Source organism: Gopherus evgoodei, unplaced genomic scaffold (assembly GCF_007399415.2).
Source record: "Gopherus evgoodei ecotype Sinaloan lineage unplaced genomic scaffold, rGopEvg1_v1.p scaffold_69_arrow_ctg1, whole genome shotgun sequence".
Taxonomy (NCBI): domain Eukaryota; kingdom Metazoa; phylum Chordata; order Testudines; family Testudinidae; genus Gopherus; species Gopherus evgoodei.
This window is the reverse complement of record NW_022060090.1, coordinates 212,891-239,383: the sequence shown is the minus strand read 5'-3', so window position 1 is coordinate 239,383 and position 26,493 is coordinate 212,891. Positions and strand designations below refer to the sequence as shown.

At 51.2% G+C, this 26,493-nt stretch overlaps 2 protein-coding genes across 2 annotated transcripts in view; one reads left to right on the top strand and one right to left on the bottom strand.

Moving 5' to 3' along the window:
• Positions 1 to 5,300, top strand: part of LOC115643744 (zinc finger protein 271-like) — a 38,304-nt gene extending 33,004 nt beyond the window's left edge. The window contains exon 7 of the mRNA XM_030547738.1: positions 3,262 to 5,300. Coding sequence (XP_030403598.1) covers positions 3,262 to 4,128 — 867 coding nt within the window. The 3' untranslated portion in view covers positions 4,129 to 5,300. The remainder of the gene's footprint in view (positions 1 to 3,261) is intronic.
• LOC115643738 (zinc finger protein 660-like) overlaps positions 1 to 26,493 on the bottom strand; it is a 579,185-nt gene that overhangs the window by 362,374 nt on the left and 190,318 nt on the right. The window lies entirely within an intron of this gene.

Genomic DNA, 26,493 nt, shown 5'->3' with positions numbered 1-26,493 from the left:
AGCGGGGCAGGGTTGCGGGGCACAGGAAGAGGCGGAGCAGCTGGGGGGGGTTGGGGCACAGGAAGGGGCGGAGCAGCTGGGGGCGGCGGGGGGGTTGCAGGACACAGGAAGGCATTAATCCCTTCGTGCCCGGTCGGGGGGGCTCTCTGGCTGCAGTGGACCCAGCTCAGGTCGGGGATATTGGGGGGTTGCTGGTGGGTTCCAGCTGGACGGGGAGGGGCAGGAAATACTGAAGAGGTGGCAACTTGTGGGGAGTTAGGGCTGGAGGGGGCAGGGAATACCCTGGGTGAGGAAAGGGAGGGGGACAGAGTGTGACAAACCTGCTGGGACTTGTTTAACGTGGGCCTAGATCCTCAGAACAAACACTTGGACCCCACTCGCAGAACCCTTTACAGAGACATCATGCAGGAGAACTATGAGAAGGTGACCTTGCCGGGTAAGGATTCTCGTCCCCTCGGTTCTTAGAAGGGGAAATGAAAAGTTTAGGTTCACACCACTCCACAATGCCACCTCTGCTCTGTCCGGTTTCAGCAGCCCCCCGACATGCCAGTGACACACACACTAGCCCTCTGCCCTCCCCTGTTACAGAGGGCTCTGGGAACAGAGCAGTCCAGCAGAAAGTCTCACAACTTCTCTTTGCTAAGATAATCGGGTTCATCTCCATCATAGCAAACAGAAGCTTCCTCCCCCTGGGCTGCTCTCCAGTACTGAACCTCCTGCACACAGACCATCTCAGACTTGCAAAGTGTTACCACCCCTTTGCCCTCAACCTGAGTTTTCCTTGTGAGTCACTGCCTTCACTTACCCCTCACTAAGCCCCACAGATCACTCCAACATACGCCACCAGGGTGCTGACAATCCCCATGGCAAGAACACACCCTTGGGCACCTTTGCTGACAAAGCCTGCAACACTCAGCACAGAAATGAGGCAGAATTGGCCCCCCAAGTTTCACATGCACCTCTCTGCGTAGCACAGGCACAGCTCTGCCCAGCTGCTGCAACCCATCCCTCCATCAGCCAGTCACAGCTACAGCTGGCCCAGTGCACACAGCTGGAGGCATGTGGATAGATGTTGGGATTCCCATCTGTGAACACAGCACAGACGACGGCACGTTCTCTTAGTCTTTCCTCAGATCGATTATAGGTTCACAGCTTTGAAGGCCAGATGTGACTATTAGGTCATCTGCTCTGACGTCCTTTATACCACAGACCATAGAATTCATCCTGTTACTGCTGCATTGAGCTGAATATCAGAGTCCCTGTGGCAGTTTGTTAACCTTTGCGTGGCCCACACAGAACCATCCTCAGTGGTTCTTGCCAGCTGCAGGGTTAAGGGTTGGGGGCAAAGTTAAGGTTGCATTGAAGGAGGAGGGGGGCGTTTACATTAACTTTTCATTTCCTGATTCGCAGAGGTTTGTTTAGTTACCATCTATACCAGAGGTGGGCAAAGTACCCTCCTGCCTCCCTTGTTTTCTTTCCCTTGAGCAGGGTTTCCAGTTTCCAAACACTCTGTGATCTCCCAGTTGGAAGGAGGGGAAGAGCCAAGGGTCCTGGATCTCCAGGGTTCAGAGGAAAGCGAGATCCTGAGAAGTCCCTGGACAGGTGAGGAAACATTAAACCAACCCAGAAACTGTAAGTGCCTGAGAGAACCAGCTGGGATTCCCCACACAGTGAGCTCAGGACAGTCCCCAGCAGATCTCACTCCTGGCTTCCTACAGATGGTGATTGACAGCTTGGTTGGAGCTGCCTCCCTTCCGACTGAGTGTTCGGATGGGGTGTGGGCAGGGCCGACCTTGGGGAAATGGCACCCGGGGCAAACTTGCATTTTGGTGCCCCTGGCTCCCATAGGCATGGCACCCCCCCATTCCCTCTGTCCCCCATGGGCTCGCCAAACTCCCTACCCTCCCTTCCCCCCAGCCCCTGCACTGTGCCCCCTTCGCTCCAAACACCTACTCCCCCTTCACTCCTAACTTCTGCCCCCTCCAGCCCCTCCCAACACCTGCTCCCTCCTGTGCCCCCTTCACCCCAACCCCTTCCCCTCCCTCATGTGCCCCTAATCCCAGGACTGTGCCCCCTTCTCTCATACCCCTGTGCCTCCCTCCTGCATCCTGAACCCCTGTGTGGTGCATACCCCCTTCACCCCAAACCCTGCCCCCTGCACCTTAACACCTGCTCCTCCCTGAGCCCTCAACCCCTGCACTGTGCCCCCTTTGCCCCTAACACTTGCATCCTCCTGCACCCAAGTGGGGAACCTGACCTAGATGCACAAAGCAGCTGGCATTGCTGCTCGCTCCCCCACTGGACTGCTGCTCCCCTGCCCCACGCAGCCCTGGGGGGCTGGGAGAGGGGAGCAAGGAGCGACGTCAGGGCATCCTGCACCCAGGTCACTTTTCCTGCAGGCTGTGTAGGGGGAGGACAGGAGAGCAGCTGCTCATGATGTCTCAGCATAGCCCAGGTGGGGAAGTGACCTGCATGCAGGGACCCATGTTGTGTGTGTTGGGGGGACTTTGTGTGTGTGCGTGTGTGTGTGTATGCGTGTGTGTTTGTGTAGGAGAGGATATGAGGAGTGTGTGTGTGTTGATGGGAGTGTGTGAAGGACTGTGTGTGTGGAGAGGCCCCTCTGCTCTGGAGCAGTCACCTGGCTCTGATGGCTGGTTGTCCAACTGCCCCCTGCAGCTCAGGTCTCTCCCGCTCCCCCACGCAGCTGCTTATCTGCCTCCCTGTGCCGTTTTCATCAGCCCAGCAAGCCTCTCGGCAGCAGGTCAGATGGGAATCCAAACCCTGCACCCGGCACCCCTTTGGGTGAGGCACCCGTACGGCCTACTCTAAAGGCCGGTCCTGGGTGTGGAGCAGAATTGATCCCCTCCACTCTCCCCTATGGGGATGAGTTTGGGGGAATTCAGTCGCTGATTTTTATTTTCTGTCTCTCCGGCACTTACTTGGGTTTGCTCTCTGCCTTTCCATCCCCAATTCTGAGATTTCTCCTCTCTTCTAGCAGGTGATGGGGGGGTGAGGGAGAGCGAGGAGCAGAATCCTCACCAGGAAGATGCTGAGCTTGCCGAAGTGCATGGGGAATTACTGCGAAGATCCAAAGGAAGCGTGACCAGTCCCCGTGATCAGGGAAAAGCTGATGAAAGTTACCAGAGACAAGAGAGAGAGCAGGGAAACCACTCAGAGGAGAGAGTGGATGAACCCATTAATTGTCAGGCAACTCACAGGGACCTCAAGGAAACTACGTCCCAGGAGAAAATCCTCACGGAGAAGCGAGAGAATACATGTAGTGAGTGTGGGAAAAACTTCAATTACCATTCAGCCCTTATTCGACATGAGATAATCCACACAAAAGAGAGACCCTACGAATGCTGTGAGTGTGGGAAAAGCTTCAATCGTACCTCTGCCCTTAGTAGGCATCAGCAAATACACAGAGGAGAGAGACCCTATGAATGCTGTGAGTGTGGGAAAAGTTTCACTCAGAGATATACCCTTATCTCTCATCAGAGAATCCACACGGGAGAGCGACCCTACAAATGCTGTAAGTGCGGGCTAAGCTTCACTCAGAGATCAGCCCTTATCTCTCATCAGACAATGCACACGGGAGAGCGACCCTACGAATGCTGCGAGTGTGGGAAAAGCTTCTCTCGGAGCTCAAACCTTACTATACATCAGCGGATCCACACAGGAGAGAGACCCTATGAATGCCGTGAATGCGGGAAACGTTTCACTCACTCCTCCTCCCTTACCTCTCATCAGACAACGCATGCAGGAGAGCGACCCTATGAATGTTGTGAGTGTGGGAAAAGCTTCTCTCGGAGCTCAAACCTTACTATGCATCAGAGGATCCACACAGGAGAGACACACTATGAATGCAGTGAGTGCGGGAAACGTTTCACTCACCTCTCCTCCCTTATCTCTCACCAGAGAGTCCACACAGGAGAGAGACCCTATGAATGCAGTGAGTGCGGGAAAAGCTTCTCTCGGAGCTCAACCCTTATTACACATTACAGAATCCACACCGGGCAGAGACCCTATGAATGCTGCGAGTGTGGGAAAAGCTTCGCTCATAGTTCAGGCCTTTCTAAACATCAGAGAATCTGTAAAGGAGATAAACTTCATAAAAACCTTCTCTAGAGCTGTCAGAAGACTTTTTTTCTTTAATTCTTTTGACAGTTCCCAGATAGTGAGTGTTAAGGCTGTTTGCATCTTTTGCCCACTGTAGTCCCTCAGCTCCCACACGAGTTGTGCACTTTTGAAGCTCGCCCGTCTTTGGGGTGGATCCTGTGGTCCTTTCTATCAACTCCATTGTCCTGTGAGTCATGGGAGTGGGTGTCCTTTCTATCAGGAATGTCATCACCCCAGGTGGGGGAGATGGGGAGTGTCTTCAACCAGCTATGTTGAGATAAAATCTACCTGGGTCTCATCACTGTGGTTGCCATGGAGTTAGCTAGCTTGAGTTCACTTTCCTGATGTAAAAAGACAGCTATTCTTGCAGTAAAGACATGGGCCATGGATAGTGGGTGGGGTTATCTAGCACATTTCCTCCTGATCTGACCTAACCACCGTCACATTTCCTTGTCTAAACAAACCTGGAGATTCACATTTATACTCCTCCTCTCAGTGCAAAGTTATTGTTCGAGTTGCCATGTTCCTCTCTGAGGACAGATCGTCTCATTCCCAGTTGTTCTCACATTACCCTGGATTGTGCAGAACAGCAGTTATTTTGTTGACTTTTTTCTCATGTAAAATATATTTAAATATGATGAAGAGCTGGAGCAGTGTCAGGGAAATAAGGGTCATTTCAGGCTCTGTGACACTGGAAGGAGATGGGGCGACTCAGAGATTCCGTCCTTCCCCATCACCCCAGAACTGTTACCTTGTGTCTGAGCCATGCAGAGTTCACCCCTTCATATTCCTTCACTTCCCAACGTGTCCGGTGAGGTCATGTTCTTGGCTGTCCATGCTTGGGAATGGTGCTTGGACGTCTTTGATCCTAAATCAGAGTCACTCTGGCAGGAGCTGAAAGTGTCACAGACCTGGAAGGGGATTTCAAATGGATCCCAAGCACTGTTCAAATCCCCTTTTCCCTCTATTGGCAAAGCCACTTCTGGGAGGGTCGGCTGTTTTTTCCACCTGTTCTGTAGGTGCTAAAACTTCTGTAAATAACACTAATGAGACAGCGCTGGGTGAAGCAGGTTTCAGTGGATCAGGGGAGAATTTCTCATCCTGATTCTGAGACATCAGATGTAACCTAGTCTGGAATTTCACTTTAAATGAAAATGAAAGTGTCTTCTACCTGTCTGTGATATGGGTTTTCTATCTTTCATGAAGGCTCCTTGGTCATATAACTGCATGTTAGTGTTGTTTGACAGATTGTAGCTCAGATTTATTGGGAAATTTCAGGCAAATGACCATCATTTTTTACTTTAGGTTTGTTTTTTTCCCCTCCCTGCATGATGACATGGAGAAAATTCAAATGCAGTTCAGTCAACAGGAGAGAATACTCCAAGCTGCTGGACATATTATCAGAGAAACAGTCTGTTTTTAAATCTCCACTCTGAAAAGGTGAACAGCAGCAGACCCCAAATGGTGCAACTGATGGAAGTAAGTGCACATGGTCACAGGGTACTTCAATTGTTTAAGTCAATATTGTTTCAGATGATCCAGGAATAGAATTCCACAGCAAGTGACTTGGAACTAGGCAAAATGCCCAGGTATTTGGTTCCCAAGGTATTTGTGACCCAGTCCCTACAGGAGGTTACCTCTGAAGAGATCTCCTGGCTAATCCCAAAATTTGGGAAATGCTGTCTGTGATGAGGTGCATCAACCCTGCACTGGCACTGCTAGGGTTAACTGCACCCTGTGGGCTGAAGAGGCCACACCCCCTCACCCTCTCTGGGCATGCTCCGACTGGAGATGGAGTATAAAAGGGAGCAGCTCAGCCTGGGCGGACTGGGGAGAACAAACCTATGTTGTTGGCACAGGGTGTGGGGCGGGGAGAACCCAGGGCTGGAGTGGCAGGGGGCTGCAGGTGGGGGGAAGCCCAGTGCTTGGTCAGCAGGAGAGTGTGGCGGGGAGCCCAGGGCTGGGGTGGGGGCAGCCAAAATTTGTTTTGCTTAGGGCGGCAAAAAACCTAGAGCCAGCCCTGCCTCCACGCACTGTGAGGTAGGTAGGAGCGGATCATTATTATCTCTGCTTGAAAGAGAGAGAAGCTAAGGCTGAGAAAGGAGCATTGACTTGTCTTAGGTCACACAGCCAGGCAGTGGCAGAGTTGGGAATAGGACCTAAGAGCCCTGATTTTCAAACTAACCATTGGATCTTGAATTTCAGACATTGAATGACCTGAGTAAAGTGTTCTTAGATCAGCTCCAGACCAACAACAGTGACAGTAATTATTCAGCAAGTATTTGAGGAGAACTGCAATGTTAGAGAGAATCATGAACTGCTCAGAGACAATTAATGCAGAGAAGCAGCAAAATTCATCAAACATAGAACTTGTTCTGACTTATTTACTTGATCTTAAAAGAGAACACTAACGACCTGAGTCTCCTCCCTCTCAGTAACCCCCTGCTCAGCCAATCAGGGTAGAGACGGAGGACGGGAGGCTGAGGGTTCTCACCAGGGAGCCCGGAGGGATGGCTCAGGTCACTGGTGGGGATCACTGCCCGAGCACTAGTTCAGCCCCACATTTATGGGTGGACCTCCCACAGTGGGAGCTGCAGAGCATTCCCCCGCAACACACACATGTACACACACACACCCCTCCTGGTGTTGGGAGGAGAACAAGTAAAAGGACAAAGGATGCAAGAGAAGAAGAGAAAGGAGGGAGGGAGGGATGGAGGAAGAGGTGAAACAAAAAGGACAAACCCTAATGTCCCCAGTGATTCTAAAGGACAAAATCCCAGGTGCACAATAAAATTCTGCCTCCTTAAGCTCGTGTTTTCCATGCCTCGATTTCAACTCTCACCAGGTAGATCAGACTGAACAGGTTTCAAACCTCCAGGAGGCTCTTCTAAACAGGGACGGCTGTTTTCTAGTAAAATCACTGAAAGGGAAGGAGAAAACTCAAAACAGGTTCCTCTTGGCCCTCATGTACGTGAACCCGAATACTCCCTCAGTCCTCAAAGAGAGGCCTGGAGAAGGAGACTTGCTGAAGCAAAGCCACAGGGGTCTCTGAGGTTTCCCTGGTCCCTTGCCCCTGTCCTGCCTGGCTGATGTCAGCATCTCTCTGTGAGGTCACCACCTTTGACCGATAGTCTGTGGTCCTACAAAGGCCTTTGTGATGTCACTGTCACAACCCTCCCTTACTGGGCTAGTGTCCTGCCCCTGGCCAGGCACTTTGGAGGTTTGAGCTACTCCCTGTGGATCACCCCACTCAAGAAGCGTTCATTCTAGGAAACAAGCCAGCTAGACAGGAAAACCTCAGATGCTGCTCCCAATGCTACACTCAGTTTTTCAGAAATTAGTCGATTTTATTCATAGATTCATAGACTCTAGGACTGGAAGGGACCTCGAGAGGTCATAGATTCCAGTCCCCTGCCCTCATGACAGGACCAAATACTATCTAGACCATCCCTGATAGACATTTATCTAACCTACTCTTAAATATCTCCAGAGATGGAGATTCCACAACCTCCCTAGGCAATCTAGTCCAGTGTTTAACTACCCTGATGGTTAGAAACTTTTTCCTAATGTCCAACCTAAATCTCCCTTGCTGCAGTTTAAGCCCATTGCTTCTTGTTCTATCATTAGAAGCTAAGGTGAACAAGTTTTCTCCCTCCTCCTGATGACACCCTTTTAGATACCTGAAAACTGCTATCATGTCCCCTCTCAGCCTTCTCTTTTCCAAACTAAGTAAACCCAGTTCTTTCAGCCTTCCTTCATAGGTCATGTTCTCAAGACCTTTAATCATTCTTGTTGCTCTTCTCTGGACCCTCTCCAGTTTCTCCACATCTTTCTTGAAATGCGGTGCCCAGAACTGGAAACAATACTCCAGTTGAGGCCTAACCAGTGCAGAGTAGAGCGGAAGAATGACTTCTCGTGTCTTGTTTATGTAACCCTTCTGCCCCTCTGAGTTGGCAGCAACAAGGGCCGGGTTCAGTATCCAGGGGTTCCGTTTCAATAACCCAATGCCAAACCAGCTCGAGCCCCCACCCAGTGACCTGGGAAAATCTTACACACACCCCTAGGCGCCTCAAAGAGGCAAGCACAGAGTCTCGGTGTAGCAGAAAAGGTTTAATACATGAGATAAACAACAAACACTAAATTGGGAAAACACCTCAACTAGAGTTCATAGACCAAACCGTGAGCAAAGACCCACCCCAGGAAATTGGGCTGTGTGCTCTTTCCTGGGCTGTTGAGTCCAGCAACCCCCAAATCACCCACAGTCGCAAAAGTCCCACAATCCAAAAGTCTCTGTCCTGGGTCAGTGCAGCCCCAAAGTTCGAGAGTCTATCTGCAGAGGTCCCTCCCCCCAGCCTGGGTAGAAAGGGGCACCTTACGTGGTCCGGGGCCAACTGCCCTGCCTCTCCATGGGTTCTGCTCCCGCCTTCTCCACAAACTGCTCCACTTTACCATTCACTCCACTCTGCTCCTCCAGCCGTCCTCGCAAACTGCTCTGCTCCACCAGCTGTCCCGTGAGCTGCTCCAGTTGTCCCTTCAAACTGCTCGACTCCGCTCGCTCTGTGGGCCGCTCCACCCGTCCCACAGCTACTCCGCTCTGCCAGCTGCTCTGCTGCCACCAGCTGTCCCGTGATCCGCTCCAGCCGTCCCCGCAACTGCTCCACTCCACCAGCTGCTCTGTTCCACAGTATAGCTTCAGGCTCCCCCACTAGTTAGCACAGTACTCAGTGCTCTCAGCTCTTTAGTAATTTCAGCTCTTTAGTGATTTCAGCTCATAGTAGGGGAGCCCCAGTGCTAGTGCACCATTAGCCAAAAATCAGAGGGGTAGACATGTTAGTCTGGATCTGTAAAAGCAGCAAAGAATCCTGTGGCACCTTATAGACTAACAGACGTTTTGGAGCATGAGCTTTCGTGGGTGACATGCATCTGAAGAAGTGAGTATTCACCCACGAAAGCTCATGCTCCAAAACATCTGTTAGTGTATAAGGTGCCACAGGATTCTTTGCTGTATTAGCCAAAAAATGAGTTCAGCTCAGTAACCTGTATCTGGATTGTTAAAGGAATAAAAAATCAACTCTGATATTCCACAGTGGAGAGAGGAGGATGTGCAATTGGTGTTCCAAGCCCTCACAAGGGGCCCATACCATCAAGTACACACACCAATCCCCAACCTCTCTCCCTTCATGGGGTTTTGGAACCCATGTCCCATGTTTAGCAAGTACCACCCAACTGAGGGTGAGTCATCTCTGTCACAAAGCAGTCCCACAGCTCCCCATTCACACAATCAGGGTGACAAACTTTTTTTCCCCTGCCCCAATAACAAAGAAATTGGGGATCCAGAGCTGTTAAAATAACCATCTCAGTCTGCTGTGGGCTTATGCTAAGTGGAGGGTGGATGCCAATGCAAATCTTTCCCCATTCTTTGAAATTCTTAGAATTCTTTCCACATTCCCTACAATTCACCACCAGATGTCAGGGTAGCGCTCATCCTGACTCTGCTTACATCATTATTATTCTCTTCTGGTTTCTGAATCAGTTTTGTCATCCAGGTGTGCTTCCAGATGTTGAGTTGTGGGGGAGAGAGGCCAAGTCATGCTGTCTCTACCCTTCTTTCACAGTTTCTTCCAACTTTCTAGAAAGCTCCTTTGCTAGGACGTGAATCAAGCAGTGCCCAGTGTCGCTGTGTTATATTGGAGAAGTCTGCATTGTACACAGTTCCTGGGATAGTCCTTGGGAGGGTGGATCCCTTTAATGGGCCAGCCGCGAGTCTGGCTCATCCATTGTCACACCTGAAAGGCTGGTGGTGGGCATTTCCCAACCTCATAACATATCTCAGTAGGGCACACAGAGCAAACTTCATAACTTCCCAACCAATGCTACACACACAGTCCAACACAATATTAATGTTCAACAGATCAAGACTTTTGAAATGATACCTCACCAGGGAGACTTTGTACAAACCGTATCATCATTATATGAGAGTGGTGAATATGGGGCTTCCAGGTGCTGCTTTGAGCACAGCATGCAACACCTGCGCTGACATTGCAAAGGAGACATACCCTTAGAGTCCATCTCTCCTGGGATAAAGATGGCAGCATGGCTGGCCTGGGTCATCTGACTTGGGCCCATGGAGCTGTTGGTGTCACCAGGTGTAAATGTAGGTAACTCGGGAAAGTGATAAATCACAAGTGTCAATGAAGCCCTCCTGTTGTAGGCCTTAGTGAACCATTGTTCCTCCATGTTCAACACTTTGTGTAACCTAATGTACTAATAGTTGCAAAAATGTAATGTTAGCAGTTAGTTTTTGGTTGTAACAGCCAGTTCTCTGCTGTAATACATTGAAGCTAGGCTGAAGCAAGTTTCAAGGCCACTTTTAGATAGAGCATACATGTCTCTGCAGCAGAAAGGGGGAGAGAGAGGGGGAAAACAAAGAAATGTGTGAGAAAAGAATGCTGCAGCTGGACAGAAGAGGGAGGGGAAATGTGGAATTGTTAGTCAGCAAGAAAAGTTCTCATGAATATAAAGGAACAGACTGCTTGTTTTAATCGTGCTTGATTTGAGTCAGTCTTCCTGCACCGCTTTGAGATCTCAAATAAACTTGGTTTGCTTCTCCACCCTCTGCCGGCAACAGTTCTTGGCACCCAACAGTGGGCATTGAGGCTAAAATTAGCCTTGCCTGGATCCCTCCTAGTGGTCAACGGATTGCGGCGATGACCGACGCCCAGCGCGCACTGGTGACTTCATTGGGGGCCTCGGCGGAGACACTGTGTGAGCAACCCCAGAGGGCACAACGGTGCAACGCGCTCGAGTAGTGGAGAAGCAGTTGTAGGCGACAGTGAGGAACCGGTCCCTTGGATAAGGTAGGAATAGTTCAGTAGTGTGGACTTAGGCCCGAGGCTGGGGACGTCCAGTCGTTGTAATTCGAGGCTGGGGTCGCCCAGTCGTTGTAATTCCCATTAGATGATAGAGTGTCATATAATGGGTCAAGGGCATGGTATGGGGCGCCAGGTACGGTGTACACCCTTAGAATGCATTCTGGTGAATTGGAAGGTGTTTGGCTTGGATCCAATAACTAAGAATAACTTTAAAAGGTTCTGTACAGTAGACTGGCCTCAATACCAACTAGAGAGCCAGGAGAGGTGGCCACCAGAAGGATCACTTAATTACAATACGATCCTTCAGCTAATCCTGTTTTGTCAGCGAACAGGTAAATGGACTGAACATCTGTATGCACAATTGTTTATGGCTTTATGGCATAGGATAGATATTTTGCAACACTGTAATTTGACTCCAACTGGTTCGGTAGTCACTAATGTTAGTCCCCAGAGCCCTCCTACAGTTGTAATGGCAGATTCGGTGTCCCGTTCAGCTTTAACACCCGCACCATATAAAGAGCAGGTGCCCCAGGCCCCAGAGATTGCTCCCTCTGTGGGATTCTATCCGTTGATTACCGAGACCAGAATAGCCAGCCAAGGAGCAGAAGGGCGCCCGGCCACTACTATGCAAGTTTACACCCATGTGCCTTTTAATGCAGTGGAGCTAGCAGCCTTTAAGACACAGGCTGGGGAATTCTCAACGAATCTCAGTTTTTGAGGGATGTCTGGCTAGCCACAAGCCTGACTGGGACGATTGTCAGATCCTTATGAGGACCCTGTTGTCTGAGGCGGAGTGGAATGAGGTTATGTCCCAGGCAAGGGAGGAGGCACAGCGGAGATATGACGTGAATCCAGATACTGTCCTTGTCCCCGGGAACCAGGTTCCCCTGGCTGACCCCAGGTGGAATCCTAATGATGAGCAGCACCTCAACCGCCTCACCTCCTATAAGGAGCTGCTTTTGTATGGACTTCGACACTCGGCTGTCCGACGCAACAACTGGGCAAAACCATATGAGATAATACAGGAGCCAAAGGAAAATCCGGTTTCCTTTTTGCAGCGCATCCGAGACACTATTTGGCAGAATACAAATGCAAACCCCGATGACCAGGCCACTGAGGCAGTTATAAAAGGTATCTTTACCAGTCGTGCAGCCCTTGATATTAAAAGGAAATTGCAGAAAAAGGAGGATTTAATGGGCATGACCATGGCACAGATTCTGAAAACTGCAAATAAGGCTTATAGCCTGAGAGAGGGAGAAAAGGAGAAAAAGCAAGTGAAAATGTTAGTAGTGGCAGTGCAAGCTGGCAGGGAAAGGCCCCAGGAAGGTGGAAGGGGCCAGGGAGTAAGGGGCCGTGGGCGTGGATGCCCTGACCCATAGGAGAAGCACCTGGGTTGCAACCAGTGTGCTATCTGCCGGCAGGAGGGACACTGGAAAAATGAATGCCCCCAAAGGGAGCATACCCTTATGATAGCTGCGGAGGAGCAAGACTAGGGGTGTTAAGGGAGACAGACCATCCTGCCCCCGGAACCCCGAGTAAAAATGCTGGTGGGAAACTCGGAAATAGACTTTTTAGTAGAATCTGGAGCAACACGCACAACTGCCCGTGGCAGACTCTCTCACTGTGGTGGGTGCCACAGGAAAAGGAACCAAATGTTCAGCGTATGCCCCAGCGGAATGTGCTTTGGGAAACAGAACTATATCTCACAAGCTGGTTCACCTTCCCGATTGCCCAACACCCCTGCTAGGATGGGACCTGCTTTGTCGCTTAGGTGCCACCCTGCATTTTACTCAAGATGAAATAACCCTTACCTTACCCCCTGAGAATGCATGGATCATGACTCTTGCAGCTGAACCCTCAGCTATGCAAGCCCCAGAGTGGAGCCAGTGGGAGGACCAGATATACCCCTTAGTCTGGGCATCAGGGGTCCTGGGAAAAGCCACACACCAAACCCCTGTCAATGTGCAGCTTTTGCCAGGAAAAGGCCCAGTGCAAATCAAACAGTATCCACTAAAGGGGGAAGCCAGAGAGGGGCTACAGGGAACTATAGACCGATTCCTACAATATGGTGTACTTCGAGAATGCCAGTCAGCTTGGAACACTCCTATCTTGCCTGTGCAGAAGCCTGATGGCATGTACCGGCTGGTGCAGGACCTCAGAGCAGTCAATGAACGGGTTAAAACTCTGCACCCCCTCGTCCCAAACCCATATACCTTGTTGGCCTCTGTGGGGGGACAGTATACCCATTTTTCAGTTCTGGATTTAAAAGATGCCTTCTTCACAATTCCAGTTGACACACCATCTCAGGAGATTTTCTCCTTCGAATGGGAGGACGAAAGGAGGGTTAAAAAGCAGCTTTGCTGGACAGTTTTGGCCCAGGGATTTAAAAACTCCCCCACCCTTTTTGGCCAGGCCCTGGCTAGGGACTTGGAGGAATGGGACAATGAGGACAAGGTCCTCCTCTTGCAATATGTAGATGACTTGTTAATTGCAGCTGTGGGTTTAACCCCTGGCCTTAAAGCCACTGTGAGCCTCCTGAACTTTGTTGGACTCTGAGGCTATCGGGTAGCACGGAGTAAGGCTCAAATCGCCCTCCCAAGAAGTACAGTACTTAGGGTTTCACATAAGGCAAGGAGAACGTCAGCTTTCAAATGAAAAGAAGGAAGCAATCTGTCAAGTTCCTATCCCAAACAATTGTAAACGGCTCAGGGCCTTTCTGGGCATGGCAGGCTTTTGAAGAATATGGATCTCTGAATTTGGACTGTGGGCCAAACCATTGTAAGAATGCGTTAAGGGAGCAGATCACGACCCCTTTCACTAGTCCCCAGAAGCTGACAAGGCATTTAAGGTTCTGAAAAGAAAGTTAATGGAAGTCCCAGCCCTGGGTCTGCCGGACCTCTCCAAGCCGTTTCAGCTGTATGTACATGAGAGGAAAGGGGTGGCTCTGTGAGTGCTCACTCAGTTATTAGGTACTTGGAAACGTCCCATGGTTTATTTTTCCAAACAACTTGATCCAGTTGACAAGGGGTGGCCAGTGTGTTTACGGGCGGTTGCTGCAACTGCCCTAGTCCTTGAGGAAGCTGAGAAGTTAATCCTGGGAGGGGTTGTGTAAGTGTTTGTTCCTCACATGGTTCAGGCCCTGCTGGATGGCAAGGGTGGTCTTTGGCTCACCCAGGCTCGGGTGGCTCGGTAGCAGGCTAAGCTTTTAGAGAACCCTGAAGTCACCCTGCAGACCTGCCCCTCCCTTAACCCAGCCACCCTTTTGCCAGAGACAGAGGAGCGGGAACATGACTGTCTAGATGTAATAGATGCCCAATACTCCAGCTGTCCAGACTTAAAGGACCAGCCACTTCCGAATGCAGAGTGTGAGCGGTACACGGATGGCAGTAGTGCTGTTGTAGATGGACAAAGGAGGGTGGGCTATGCTGTTGTAATCCTCCACGATACCGTGGAAGCCGAGGGTTTACCTGCTGAGACATCTGCTCAGCTTGCTGAACTAGTAGCCCTGACCCGTGCACTTGAACTGTCAAAAGGAAAACGAGTCAACGTCTTTACTGACTCTAAATATGCTTTTGGAGTATTACATGCTCATGCTGGTTTGTGGAAGCAAAGAGGACTGCTAACAGCCCAAGGATCTCTGGTTAAGCATGGGTCCCAGATCCTCCGGCTTCTAGAAGCTGTACAGCTCCCCTTAGAGGTAGCAGTGGTGCACTGTAAGGTCCATCAAAGGGAAAATCAAGATGTGGCCCGGGGCAATGCTAGGACGGACAGGGAAGCCAAGCGTGCTGCTACCTTGCAGCCACCGGAGGCAAAGACTGCCCATATGCATGCCCTTATCCCATCGGTAGGGGAGCTCCCAGCCCCGCAGTACTCTCCGGAAGAAAGAAACCTGGCTGACAGGCTTGGTCTCCAGGAAAAGGAGGGATGGCTCCACTCCACAGAGGGAAGAATTCTATTACCTAAGAGCCTAATCCCACCAGTGTTACAGCAATTACATCAAACTACCCATGCAGGGAGGGAGGCTCTTACCCAGCTTATGAGTAAATATTTTCTAACCTCTGGACTTAGACCCATAGCATCCCAGCTACAAGCTGAATGTTTGGTCTGCCAAAAGAATAACCCACAACCAGGACTGTCAGTGACGCCAGCAACTCCGGGACCCACCCCAGGTCCAGGACTGGTGTGGCAAATAGATTTTACTGAGTTTCCCCGGACTCAAGGGTACAAAATATCTTCTCGTCTTAGTGGATCGATTCAGCGGATGGCCTGAAGCCTTCTCATGTCGAAACAATACGGCCAGAACAGTGGCATTAAAATTTGTCAAGGAGATTATTCCTCGATTCGGACTCCCCTAGTGGATGGAATCTGATAATGGAACCCACTTCACATCAAAAATTGTTCAGAACATATCGGGTGTCTTACAGATCCCTTGGAAGCTCCACACTCCTTGGCGGCCGCAGGCCAGTGGAGTAGTGGAACGCATGAATCAGACACTCAAGTGACATCTCTCGAAGGTTTGCCAGGAGGCCTCTCTTCGGTGGCCTGATGCTTTGCCCCTTGTTTTACTCCGTGTCCGTGCTCTCCCAAAGGGCAGATTAGGGCTCAGTCCCTTTGAGATTATGTTTGGAAGGGCATGGCCTATGAATGGTGCACTGGTTCTGGCAGGGGAGTGGGAAATGGGGTGTGGTTTCTTGTCTCAGTACATGCGCTCTTTGTCTGCTGTTCTCTGTTCTCTTCACAGGTACACCAAAGATTTCCAGCCTCTGTCGCTGGATGTCCCAATCCATTCCTTGCAGCCCGGCGACTCCATGCTTGTTTGTACCTGGAAGGAAGAGCCTTTCCAGGAGAAGTGGAAGGACCCCACACCGTCCTGCTGGTTTCCCATACAGCAGCAAAGGTTGAGGGACACAAAAACTGGACTCATCACTCTTGTCTGAAAGTAGTGCCTGCTCCTGAACAGTGGACCGTCCAGCCTGCTGAGAATACTTCCAGCAGTGATTTGGGACTTAAGCTGTTATTTAAGAGACAATAAGGAGTGCTGGGAATGCCCTGTGATCCCTTTGAACTGCCACAGCGCACTCTCTGCAAACACACTGAACATTGGCTGTGTTTATTTTCAGAGGACCAACCTGGCTCTTTTGTGGGGGTTTCTCACGTGTTGGTGTTAGTATTTCTTATTCTGTGGTCACTTGGGGACTTGTGATTCTGAGGCCCTAAAGTAATCGCCCAATATGGGTTCAGGTCCAGGGTTTGCCCTCCTGTTACTGTTTGCCATGATATTGCTGCTATTACCTCCTGTGTTCCCCCAAAAGCATGCAAAGTGGGAGGATAATAGTTTTTTGCATTTAACCCGGGCAGTTGCACAAGGTGTAAATCAATCCTCATGTTGGGACTGCATACACACTCCCACCCATACCGATCAGGGCATTCCGCTAGGCCAGGCCTGCACAACTTGCAAAGCGGCGAGGGCCACATTACTCCAAAGAAAACAGCCCCCGGCCCCACAGAAACATGCCCCCCTAGCACCTCCCGGCCCCACGAAAACACCCTGCCCCAGCACCGCTCAACCCTGCAGAAACATACAAACCCTCCTTCCCCAGCGCCGCCCCACCAAAACAGCTGTGGGCCAAAAAGGAAGGTTGGGGGTGGGGAGGTGATACTTGATTTTAAATCAACCAGGGGCTTCCAGCCGAAGAGGTGGCTGGGAGCCCTCAGGGTCAAATTAAAGGCCCCAGGCTCCAGTGGCTGGGGGAACCCGGAGCTTTGTGGGGCTGGGGCAGGATTTAAAGGGCCCAGAGCTCCTGCTGCTGAGGGGAGCCTGAGCCCTTGAAATCCCAGCCCCAGCCCATCCGCTGGAGCCGCCCCCAGGATTCAAAGGGCTCTGGGCTGCCTGCAGCCGTGGGGAGCCCTGAGCCCTTTTAATCCCAGATGTGGCCGGGAATCTCTGCGGGCAGCCCAGAGCCCTTTGAATCCGGGACACGTCTGGGATTGAAAGAGCTCTGGGCTCCCTGCCACTGCCAGCAGCCCAGAGCTCTATGAATCCCAGCCGCGGCTGAGATTTAAACAGCTCTGTGCTCCCCATGACTGCCGGCAGCCCAGAGCCCTATGAATCCGGACCGCGGCTGAGATTTAAAGAGCTTTGAGCTCCCCTCCACTCCGGGCAGCTCAGAGGCTTTTGAATCCTGGCTGCAGGCCGCACAGTGAGCCTTCGCGGGCCGCATGCGGCCCGCGGGCCATATGTTGTGCAGGCCTGCCCTAAGGCCCCCCGGGACCCCTACAGCCTGGATGTAGGTATCTGTGACCCCAACAAATGCACTAAACCCCCAGGGAGCCCTTCAGTTTGGACATAGGTATCTCTGCCCCCCACAACCCCCAATCCCCTCAGGACCCCTACTGCCTGGATGTAGGTACTGTGCTCGCCATGACCTCTAAGCACCCCCGGGACCCCTATAGCCTGAAGTTAGGTATCTGTGCTCCCACGACCCTCCTAAGTCCCCCAGCCACCCCTCTAGCCTGGACATAGATATCTCTGCCACCCACGAACCCGATAAGACCCCCAGGGACCTCTCGAACCTGGACGTAGGTATTTGGGCCCCTCACAAACCATCTAACCCTCCCCAGTGACCCCTAAAGATGGGAGATAGTTATCTCTGCCCCCCATGAACCCATAAGGCCCACAGGGACGCCTACAGCCTGGAGATAGGTATTTGTGCACCCCAGAAACTCCCTAATCCTTCCCAGGACATCTCCAACCTGGATGTTGGTCTCTGAACTCCCCACAAACCCCCTGATCCCCCAGGGACCCCGACAGCCTGGATATAGGGTTATGTGCAACCACAGCCCCTCTATGCGCCCCAGGAACATCTACAGCCAGGACGTTGGTATCTGTGCCCCTACAGCCTGGATGTAGGTATCTGTGACTCCAATGAACCTGCAAAGATCCCCAGGGACCTTTACAGCCAGGACGTTGGTATCTGTGCACCCCATAAATCTCCTAAGCCCTCCGGGACCCCTCCAGTCTGCATGTAGGTATCTGTGACCTCCAGAAACCCACTAAAGCCCCAGGAACCCGTACAGCCTGGACGTAGGTATCTGTGACTCCAACGAACCTACTAAACCACCCAGGACCCCTCCAGCTAGGACGTAGATATCTGTTCCCCCCTCAAACGCCAATCCTCTCGGGACCCCTAGACCCTGGACATAGGTATCTGTGTCCGCCCCAATCCCCTAAGCACCCCCATTACCCCTTTAGCCTGGATGTAGGTATCTGTGCTCCCACAACCCCCCCTAAAATGCCCCATGGGCCCCTTCAGCCTGGATGTACCTATCTGTGACCCCCACGAACCCCCTAAGCCCCGAGGGATCCCTACAGCCTGGACACAGGTGTCTGAGCATCCCACGAACCCCCTAAGCTCCTTGGGACACATCCAGTCTGGATGTATCTGAGCCCCCAGTGAACCGCCTAATCTCCCTGGGACCCCGACAGCCTGAACCTAGGTATCTGTGCCCCCCACAAACCCCCAATACCCCCCAGGATCCCTCCAGTCTAGATGTAGGTATCTGTACCCCCACAGCCCCTCTGGGACTCCTACAGTCTGGACGTTCGTATCTGTGCCCTCCATGAAACCCCAAACCCCACCGGGACCCTTCCAGCCTGGACATAAGTATTTGTGCACCCCAGGAACCTATAAGCACCTGTAGGGATGCCTACAGTATGGACTTAAGTATCTGCCCCCCCCAAACCACCTAAGCGCACCAGGGACCCCTACAGAGATAGAGATAAGTATCTGTGCCCCCTGAACCCCATAAGCCCCCCCTGACCTCTCCAGCCTGGACTTAGGTATCTGTGCCCCCCACAACCCCTAAGTGCTGAGGAACCCCTCCAACCTAGAGGTAGGTATCTGTGCCCACCAGAAACTCCCTTAGCCCCCCAGGGACCCCTCCAGCCTGGATGCAGGTATCTGTACCCCTCACAAACTGCCTAAGCCCCACCCCCGGGAACCCTCCAGCCTGGACCTATGTATCTGTGCCCTCCCAAACTCACTAATTCCCCCTGGAAGCCGTATTGCCTGGACGTAGTTTCTGTGCCCCCCACAAACCTCCTAAGCCTCCCAAGGACCCCTACAGCCTAGGCATATGTATCTGTGCCCCCCAGAAAACCCCTAATCCACCCGGGGACCCCTACAGCATCGACCTAGGTATCTGTGCCCCCCAGGAACCTCCCAAAGCCCCCAGGAACCACTCCAACCTGGACATAGATATCTGTGCCTCCCAAAAAACCCTAAGCCCCCAGGGACCTAAAGCCTGGAGATAGGTATCTCTGCCATCTGCAAACCCCCCTAATCCTCCCCGAAACCTCTCCAGCCTGGACATACATATCTGTGCCCCCCACAAACCCCTAATCCCCTGGGACCCCTCCAACCTGGATGTAGATATCTGTGCCCCCCGACATCCTAAGCCCCCCCAATCCCTATACCTTGGACGTAGGTATCTGTGTCCTCTACAATACCACTAAGCCCCCCCAGGGACCCCTCCAGGACATACAGAGGTGTCTGTGACCTTCACCAAGTCCCTAAACCCCCAGGGACCACTGTGCTCACCACAACCCCCTATGCCATCCAGGGACCCCTCCAGCCCAGACGTAGATATTGGTGTCCTCCACGAAGCCCCTAATCCCCACCAGGACCGCTACAGCCTGGACGCAAGTATCTATGCCCCCCACAACCCCTCTAACTCCCCCAGGGTCCCGACCATCCTGGACGTAGGTATCTGTGACCCTACGAAACCTCTTATGCTCCCCCGGAATGCCTCCAGCCTGGACGTTGCTATCTTTACCTCCCATGACCCCTAAGCCCCCCAGGGATCTCTACAGCTACCTGCGTGGCCACACGGTGACACTGTTGCTGCATGCAGGAAATGCTCTGTGCATTACCCTCCATAGCCACGCGGTGTCACTGTTGCTCCGTGAGGGAAATGCTCTGGGCATTACTGTGATAGAGTGGGGACTGTCTGTGTGGGGGATGGGAGAGCAGCGGCTGACTTTAGGTGAGGGACAGGACCGAAGCCTGTAAATCGAGCTAGGCATGGGGGAGGAGATCAGCACCTTTGCCTGGGAAGCTGGACAAAGGAAGGGGCCGGCTGGAGGGAGTTGAGTTGGTTTAGTTTCGGTTTGGGGCTGGGTAGTTTGAATTCAGGGAATCCCAAACTGGGAAGTAAGCTTCCTGAACCCCCAGAAGGACTCGAATGAGGGGTCCTGGCTGTGCCTCCAAGCTCTGCTGTATCCTTCTCTCCTGTTGTCCAATAAACCTTCTGTTTTACTGGCTGGCTGAGAGTTACTGTGTGTCCCAGGAAGAGGGGTGCAGGACCGGACTCCCCCACACTCCAAGACAGACCCTAAGCCCCTCCGGGACCCCTGCAGCCTGGATGTAGGTATCTGTGCTCCCCACCAAACACCTAAGCCCCCCAGAGATCCCTCCAGCCTGAACTTAGGTATCTGTGCCCCCACAAACCCCCTAAGCACCCCCATGGACCTATACAGCCAGGACATTGGTATCTGTACCCCATATAGACTCCATAAGCCCCCAGGGACACTCCAGTGTGCACGTAGGTATATATGCCCCTCAGAAACCCCCTAACCCCCCAGGAACCCCTACAGCCTGGACGTAGGTATTTGTACACCCACAACCCCCCTAACCCTACCCCAGAACATCTACAATCTGGACGTAGATATCTGTGCCCCTCATGAAACCTCTAATCGCCCCTGGGACCGATACAGCCTGGACATACGTATCTGTGCCCACCCGAACCTCTAAGACCCCCTGGTACCCTACAGCCTGGACAAAGGTATCTTGGGCCCCCACAAATCCCCTAAGACTTGCAGGATGCCTCCAGCCTGGACGTAGGTATCAATGCCCCCAACTAGCCCTCTAAGCCCCCCTGGTACAACTACAGGCTGGATGTAGGAATATGTGCCCCCCACGAACCCCCTAAGCCCCCCTGGAACCCCTAGAGCCTGGAGATTGGTATCTGTGTCCCTCCAAAAACTCTCTAAGCTCCCCAGGGACCCCTACAGCCTGGATGTAGGTATCTCAGCACCCCAAGGCCCCTAAGATCCCCCGGACCCCTACAGCTTGGATGTAGGTGTGATGGTGCTGCCCATGGGAGCCAGCTCAGGTCACTCAATCAGGGTGAACTGCAAACAAAACAGGGCAGACAAATCCCAAACACTGGTGGTCATTTCGATACTTAGATTTACCGATCCAGCACAAAACAGCTTTTGTAGTACCTCACGGGTTACTTAGAAGTTTAAACCATGCAGTTCCCTTAAAGTACCCAGCCTCAGGCCTCCGTCCAGACACACCTGTCAGATATGATGATGATTCCTGAAAATCTTACTTCAACATATAAAAGAAAAGATTATTCCAATCCCAAAGGATCAGCCACATAACCAGGTTCAATTATAACTTAGATATCACCCAAAATACATGCTATAACCAATTCTTATTAACTAAGCTAAAATGTATTAGAAAAGAAAAAAGAGAGAGTGTTGGTTAAAAGATTAATAGACATATAGACTTGAATTCAATTCTTGAGGTTCAGATACATAATAGAGGTGAACTTGTAGTAGCCAAAAGTCCTTTTTGAAATAGTCCATAGGTTATGGTCCAATTTCCATATTCAGGGTAGCTCCAGTCAATGACTGGGGATCTCAATCCTTGTGGCTTAAGGTTTCCCCTTCTTGAAACCCAAGGCAGATCTGAGATGAAGAAGGATCGTGTCCCAGGGTTCTTATACATTTCCAGCAGCCTTTTGGCTTGAGAAAACAATAGGCTTAACTCTCCTTCCAAACATCCTGGCAATTAGTACAGGGTAATTTATCCATCAAACAGTTCAAATACAGGTTACCACAGCCTTCAAAGAGACACAGAGACAATAATACTATTTCACTCAAGTACCATCATAAATGTTAATATTCCTTTCTTACACTTTGAATTAAAAGTGTAGCAATAGACAAGACTTGTTTGCTTCCATCACAAGACCTGAGCAAACATCTCCCCTTCTACCTCTAACACTGCAGACTTGCATTTCAAAGCTCTGTTCATTTACATATCTTGCTAACCAGTTGTTAAGGTTCACCCACGGGTCAGGTCAATCGGTGAGGTGAGTTAATTAACTCTTTCTGGCCCTGTCACCTTTCAATGAGATATTAGATTATACTTATAATGTCACAGTTGTGGTGAGTCGACTGCTGCAGCTCCCCGTAGATTCTGCCTGCGTCTCTCACCGAGCTGGAGTACAGCAGTCGAGGGGAGAGCACTGAATGTATTGCATCTACACTAGACGCGATATATCAACCCCCACTGGATCGATTGCTGCCCATCGATTCGGCAGGTGGTATAGACATACCCCGAGTATCTGGTGACCGGAGCTGGACACGGAGGGGGACATATTGAAGGAACTCAGGGGTTAAGGTGCCTCTATTGTCAACTGTCAGGGCTGCTGTGGCTCAGAGGAGGGTGCTTGACTGCCTGGAAGGCTTAGGCACCACAAGCCTGGGAGGCAGGAGAAGTGAAGCGACCCAAGAGTGCTTGGGGTGCTCGTGCTCGGAGCAGGGGTGAGCTGGGGCGAGGGGGGGTGCAACAGGGCAGAACGAGGGAGTTGCCACAAGAGAGACGCATCAGGGTGGAGGAGGGGAGCTGCCACGGGTGGGGCACCTCAGGGCGGGGGCGCAAGGTGGAAGTTTCGCTTAGGGCGTGAAACATCCTCGCACTGGCCCTGCCCCATGCCCTGCCTGCAGCCAGCCCTGCACCCCCTGCCCTGCCCTGCCCGCAGCCAGCTTCTGTCTCCAGACAGCCCTGCACCTTCTGCCCTGCCCGCACCAGCCGCATCCTTCCTGCCCTGCCTGCAGCCAGTCCTGCAGCCAGCCCCTGACACACCCTCTGCCCTGTCTCCAGCCAACTCCTGCCGCACCCCCCTGTGGCCCAGCCCAAAGCCAGCCAGCCCCCACACACCCCCAGCCTGCACTAGCCCTGCACCCCCTGTCTGCAGCCAGCCCGGCACCCCCTGCCCTGTCTCCAGCCAACCCCTGATGCACCCCCCTGCCTGAAGCCAGCCAGCCCCGCATCCCTTGCCCTGCCTGCAGCCAGACCCTACCTCTAGCCAACCCCATGTCCACCGGTGCCCTGCAGTTCCCAGGGCAGTAACCCTGCACATCTGCTTCAATGAGCGGGGCAGGGAGCAGTTGGGACCCACACTTGTGCACACCCTATGGTGACCAGACAGCAAGTGTGAAAAACCGGGACAGGGGGTGGGGGGTTATAGGATCCTAGATAAGAAAAAAACCCAAAATTGGGACTGTCTCTATAAAATCGGGACATCTGGTCACCCTAGCACCCCCCCCAGCACTCCTGAGTTCCATTGCTGGGTTTCCTATTGGTTCCACTGCTGGTTATTTTCCTTTTTCTGGGGGATTTTGGGTAAGTTGCTCCCCCCTCTAGGGCACTGTCTCCAGCAGTCAAATGGGGATTTCATACTTTCCCGCTATTGGAAAGTGCTGGGAGAATCCCCCAGCAAAAGCTGCTCTGACAGTGCTAAGCAGCATCTGACCATTCAAGGTCGGAGCGCACTGCCCAGGAGGAGTGTTTGGCTCTGGGGTTTCACTTCAGCCCAGTGTAGGGAGAGGGGCCCAACCATGGAGTTTGGCTCAAGAAGACCAAGTCTCCAATTTGTTAAGGGCTTTTTGAATTCCAATCCTGTGCTCCAAAGTGCTTGGTGTCAGTTGCAAATTTTAGAAGCATGCTCTCCACTCCATTTTCCAAATCATTCATGAAAATATTGAATATTACCGGACCCCAGACTGATCCCTGCTGGACCCACTAGGTACACCCTCTCTGTTGGACAGCCAAACATGGAGAAGGGCTCCTGGAGTCTGGGCTTTCAACCAGCTCTGCACCCACACGACACTGATTGCAACTAGACCACATTTCCCTCATTCACTTGTGAGAATGTCCTGCGGGACTGTGTGAAAAGCCTTAGTAACACCAAGCTAGATCCCATCTACTGTTTACCCACCTCCACCAGACCCGGAGTCCTGCCAAAGAAGGAAAAAGGATTGGTCTGGAATGATTTGTTCTTGACAAATCCATGGTCACTAGTCCTAAGAACGAAATTATTCTGTAGGTGCTGCTGACAAACTGAGTGTTTAAGAATGTATTGCAGCATCTCTCCAGCTATGGCAGTGAGGCTATCTAGTCTGTAAGTCTCAGGGGTCTCTTTGTTCCCCTTTTAGAGAAAGGTCCTGTCTTGTTCATGGATGGGAAGATGTTCTTTTTCAGGGATCTCAGACGAGAACTGGGGCACAGCACCTGGTTTGTCAAGGCCACAAAAATGGAAGGAGGAACCTCTTCTCTCCTGCTGGCAAGGAACCCCAGCTACCTAAAAGACAGGGACTCACATCCCTGAAGGGGCTTTAAAAAAGGCACTGGTTAAAGATTGGCCCCGACCATTTGTTGTTTCCACAGACTAGACATTTTAGCAAACTCTAGAATTCCTTGGTGCTAAACACTGTGAAACTCCCCTTTCTCGTTCACACAGGGCTTTAACGCCCCTTCTCTCACTCAGGCTCACAACTGCCCAGAGTTTGAGAACTGTCCCTGTTCCCATTGGACAGATGGGAGGAACCTGAGGTCCAGGGAAGGGAAGTGACCTCCCCAAGGGCCTACACAGCAAGGCAGTGGCAGAGCCAGAAAGAGAAGCCACCAGTCCTGACTCCTGTTCTAACAGACAGTAAACCCTTCCAGAGGCAGGGATAGAGCCCAGGAATCGAGATGGTGGAGAAATTTCATTGAAACCATTTCTGTCAGAAAATCCCATTCAGGCTAATCCAGTTTGTTTCTCAAAATCATAACAAGTGGGATGAAAGTTCTTTGCAAAAATATTGTATTGCAAAACAAAAGCATCTCCTGTTTGTCGGAGTGTGTTAAATTGTCTCCTCACACACAAAGAGGAGACACTTAGATCTCAAATATTAGATAAGATGCTTCAGTCTGAGCTAAGTCTTTGCTGCTCTTAACAATTTCAAAATAAAAAAATACAAATAAAATAGACTATTTCAGCTATTCTATTACGTGTTAATCTGCTCTGAGTAAACGTGATAGGACATCTCATATTATGCCCTACTCCTAGTGATACTCTCCAATGGATCCCCATCCTCCACCCACCGTCAGGTAGATGCGAGTGGATCATTATTATCCCTACTTGAAAGAGGGAGAAGCTAAGGCTGAGAAAGGAGAATTGACTTGTCTGAGGTCACACAGCCAGTCAGTGGCAGAGTTGGGAATAGGACCCAAGAGCCCTGATTTTCAAACTAACCATCAGATCTTGAATTTCAGACATTGAATGACCTGAATAAAGTGCTCTCAGATGAACTCCAGACCAACAACAGTGACAGTAATTATTCAGCAAGTATTTGAGGAGAACTGCAATGTTAGAGAGAATCATGAACTGCTCAGAGATAATTAATGCAGAGAAGCAGCAAAATTCATCAAACATAGAACTTGTTCTGACTTATTTCCTTGGTCTTAAAAGAGACCAACAAGGACCTGAGTCTCCTCCCTATAAATAACCCCCTGCTCAGCCAATCAGGGTAGAGACTGACGATGGGAGGCTGAGGGATCTCACCAGAGAGCCCAAAGGATGGCCCAGGTGTCATAAACAGATAGCTAAGGGTTAATGTCTCTTTCACCTGAAACACCTGACCAGAAAACCAATCAGGAAACCGGATTTTTTCAACTTTGGGTGGAGGGAAGTGTGTGTCTGAGTCTTTTGTCTGTCTGCCTGTTTCCTCTGAGCTTTGGAGAAGTACTTTCTACTTTCTAGTCTTCTGTTTCTACGTGTAAGGACAAAGAGATCAGATAGTAAGTTCTATGGTTTCTTTTCTTTGGTATTTGCATGAATATAAGTGCTGGAGTGCTTTGATTTGTATTCTTTTTGAATAAGGCTGTTTATTCAATATTCTTTTAAGCAATTGACCCTGTGTTGTATCATCTAAATACAGAGAGCACATTTGTATGTATTTTTCTTTCTTTTTATATAAAGCTTTCTTTTAAGACCTGTTGGAGTTTTTCTTTACTTCAGGGAAATTGAGTCTGTACTCACCAGGGAATTGGTGGGAGGAAGAAATCAGGGAAGTTCTGTGTGTTGGATTGCTAGCCTGATTTTGCATTCCCTCTGGGGGAATAGGAAAGTACTTTTGTTCCAGGATTGGGAACGGAGAGGGGGAATCACTCTGCGTAGTTTCACAGAGCTTGTGTCTGTGTATCTCTCCAGGAGCATCTGGAGGGGGGAAGGGAAAAAGGATTATTTCCTTTTGTTGTGAGACTCAAGGGATTTGGGTCTTGGGGTCCCCAGGGAAGGTTTTTCAGTGGGACCAGAGTGCCCCAAAACACTCTAATTTTTTGGGTGGTGGCAGCAGTACCAGGTCCAAGCTGGTAACTAAGCTTGG